The 3,046-nt window shown below is 39.5% G+C and overlaps 1 protein-coding gene across 1 annotated transcript; it reads left to right on the top strand.

Annotated features, from left to right (window-relative positions):
* Positions 1-1,149: 1,149 nt before the first annotated feature.
* On the top strand, positions 1,150-2,676 carry LOC142353091 (uncharacterized). The gene is given in 2 exon segments (XM_075405286.1): positions 1,150-2,236; positions 2,238-2,676. Coding segments are annotated over 2 exon segments (1,362 nt in total). The 5' UTR covers positions 1,150-1,204; the 3' UTR covers positions 2,568-2,676.
* The last annotated feature ends 370 nt before the right edge of the window (positions 2,677-3,046 follow it).

The following is a 3,046-nucleotide window of genomic DNA, read 5'->3' as shown; positions in this document are numbered from 1 at the left end:
GGGGGGCAATTATTGAAAAGATCCAAGGAAACTTCTCTAATGGCCAAGTTGACTATTTCATTTTTCACTATTTATTGTATAAAGGTTATAGCAGTCAAATTTTTGTTCTAATATTTGTCATGAAAAGTCTATAATATGACATGATCAGAGTACTGGGCAGAGTAAAAATGCAGAATTGGAATACTATGATTCAGTGCTGTTTTACAATGTTACTATGATCCGGGATGTTTACACAGTTTGTAAATAACCCGTGAGAGGGTTTATTTAAAATATACCCAAAGATCCATTAGTTTGAACTAAGTTAACTCCAACAAGTGTGGCTTTGAAATGTCCAATGTCGGGATTACTTGACAAATTGACAAATTTGACAAATTCTGAAGATAATCACATGCATTTATCAAATTTTTCTCATCTCAAGGTGATTCTACATCGTCCGAGCAACATTTGAGCGAAGTCGAATGTTAAAAGCAGAGTTTGCTTAACTAATTCGGAGCTATGAAATAGAGCCAAACGGTGGCAGAGCCGAATGCTCTCAAAGATGTTAGTGAATGTTACATCCACCCATTGCAGCCCCACTCTTACATATTTTTGGGCGGAAAAATTCGACCCGGGTAACTTTGATTGGACAAATAATCTGATTATGGTTTAAAATAGAGTACCACAAATGTAGGAAATTGCAAATTGATTAGTTGTCGCTTGATTATCTATGGTGTGCGGTCGGGTTGCGCTCCACTCGGCCTCTCCGTGAAGCACCCCCCCCCCTGACGGGGGAGGGGGTGGCAATCACGGATAGACCTTCGTTACGCTACTTTGTAGGTAGTTTTCCACAAAAAATTTGCCTGTAAAGTATTGAGTTTAAACATCAACCAATCAGAGCACGCGAAATAGTGGGCTTTAAATCTCGTTTTAAGGCTCTATGCTCTGCTCCCGTTCGGCTCTAACGGCGTCTTCCCACCTGTCGGTCGAATTCGGCGTTATTTCTTATGTGAGAATCTTACGATTGAGTGTAATTTGATTGGTTAAAGTTTTAGGTCAACAGATCACATCGGAACTACAAAGTAAATGATAACGCATTCTGATGCATTCATAAAGTAAACAACAGACATTTGTGTGCTCACTTTAGTCCAATTTAAAACCAGTAAACTAAAGCTTACGCTTTTTTAAAAAAAATATTTGCAGTTGGTTTTAGCCTAGTTACAGAAATATGCTTTGTTTTATTCGTAAAATGTTTGCTTTCTTTCTCTTCTTTTATTCTGTACTGGCAATACCGCCAATGTGTCCTATAAATGAGGACATAGTTTACTCTGCAAATGTGCAATTGGGCCCTAGGCCTTTCTACCTAGTTAACGATATGAAACCTAGTCCTTTGAAGGACATCTTAGCCGAATGCGCTCGAACCCGAACTACTTACCAGCCTAGCGAGCAATCAATGGGACATAGAGGATCCTGTCTCTTCTTTCCAGAACATTCTAAGCAAAGTTACGAAGGTGCCGCCAATTTGGGAGCGGGTGTGGTGGAATGTGACGTCACCTTTACCAAAGATAAGGAACTGGTTTGCAGACATTCGCAGTGTGACTTGCATAGTTCAACCGACATACTCCTACGAGAAGATTTAGCGTCATTATGTTCGCAGCCTTTTGTTCCAGCTACGTTTGGATTTACAGGCCATCGTCTGACATTGGCATCGGCAAAGTGCTGTACTTCTGACATAACACTTAAACAGTTCAAAACGCTTCGTGCCAAAATGGACGGTGTCAATGATGCGGCTACGAATGTAACCCAGTACGTATGGGGTGGTATCCCTACTTGGAGAACTGATTTATTTGAATCTAATGGCACAGTTATGAGTCACCTGGATTCCATTCATTTGTTGAAACAACTAGGAGTAAAAATGATACCCGAATTGAAGAAGCCTTTAGTACCAATGCCTTTTGACGGTTTCACACTTGAAGATTTTGCCCAAAAAATAATCGACGAGTATGTTATGAATGAAGTTCCGGCTGACATGGTATACCCGCAATCGTTGCTACCTGACGTCATTTACTACTGGTTGGAAAATGCTCCGGATTTTGGAAGAAACGCTTTATATCTCTGGGATCCAGTCGATAAAAAGGATTTCAGAAATTCAGCTCTCTGGCCTGACTTTGCAGAGATAAAAAGTAAAGGTGTAACAACGTTTTCACCGCCTATGTACACACTTATTGATTTGGACAACAGTTCGCAGTTCTGTTGTCCAAATCATTTCTGACTTGGCATTAAGAGTGAAAGATGCGGGATTGAAGATAAAGACCTGGACATTGGAGAGATCAGGATCTCTTTACAACGGGGGAGGAATGTATTACCAGTCAGTGAATGGCCAGGTACCAGCCAAAGGAGAGAGAGTTCACGGTATCATTTCTCGTGATGGCGATGTTTTCACAATTCTTCATTTCCTGTTCCAATATGTCGGCATTGCAGCTATGTTCAGCGACTGGCCGTCAACTGTGACCTTTTACACAAATTGCATGTCACAAGAAACTCATAATTATGCGAACAGAATTTTTTATAGGTTTAGTTCTAACAAATAGAATTAGTCAAAGTAGTTTGTTTCAGCTGTTAGATCTGATTATGTGTTTGTGTTGAGTGAAAAACATGACCTTAGATTCTGAAAATCAATTTATTTAATTTGACTTTATATGCAGGTTCATCGTCCAAAAAACAGTTAAGATTAATATTTTGTCTTATGAAATAAACAGACCAACCGATAGAATGTATCTTAAATTAATGGCATGACCGTTTGTAGGGGTTTTCTGTTTGAGCGTGCTGAAGACCATGTTTAAGCGAATATCATTTTTAACAAGCCTCTTACTGTCTTAGAACTATGGTTTAGAAGTGTTTATGAATGTGCGTGTGGTGAGCAGCGCAGTTTGAACATGCGTAGTAATTCTCATTTCTTGTGTAACGGTTTTCGCTACAGTTGGTTGCTTTTCGAACCTCTCCTAGATTTTCGAACATCTGCTTGCTTTTGAAACGATTGCTTGGTTTTTAAACGTTTCCTAGATATTCG

The sequence above is a fragment of the Convolutriloba macropyga genome, chromosome 14, assembly GCF_964194025.1.
Source record: "Convolutriloba macropyga chromosome 14, txConMacr16.3, whole genome shotgun sequence".
In the NCBI taxonomy this organism is placed as follows: domain Eukaryota; kingdom Metazoa; phylum Xenacoelomorpha; order Acoela; family Convolutidae; genus Convolutriloba; species Convolutriloba macropyga.
Note: the sequence above shows the minus strand (reverse complement) of the source record. Positions and strands in the feature narration are given on the sequence as shown.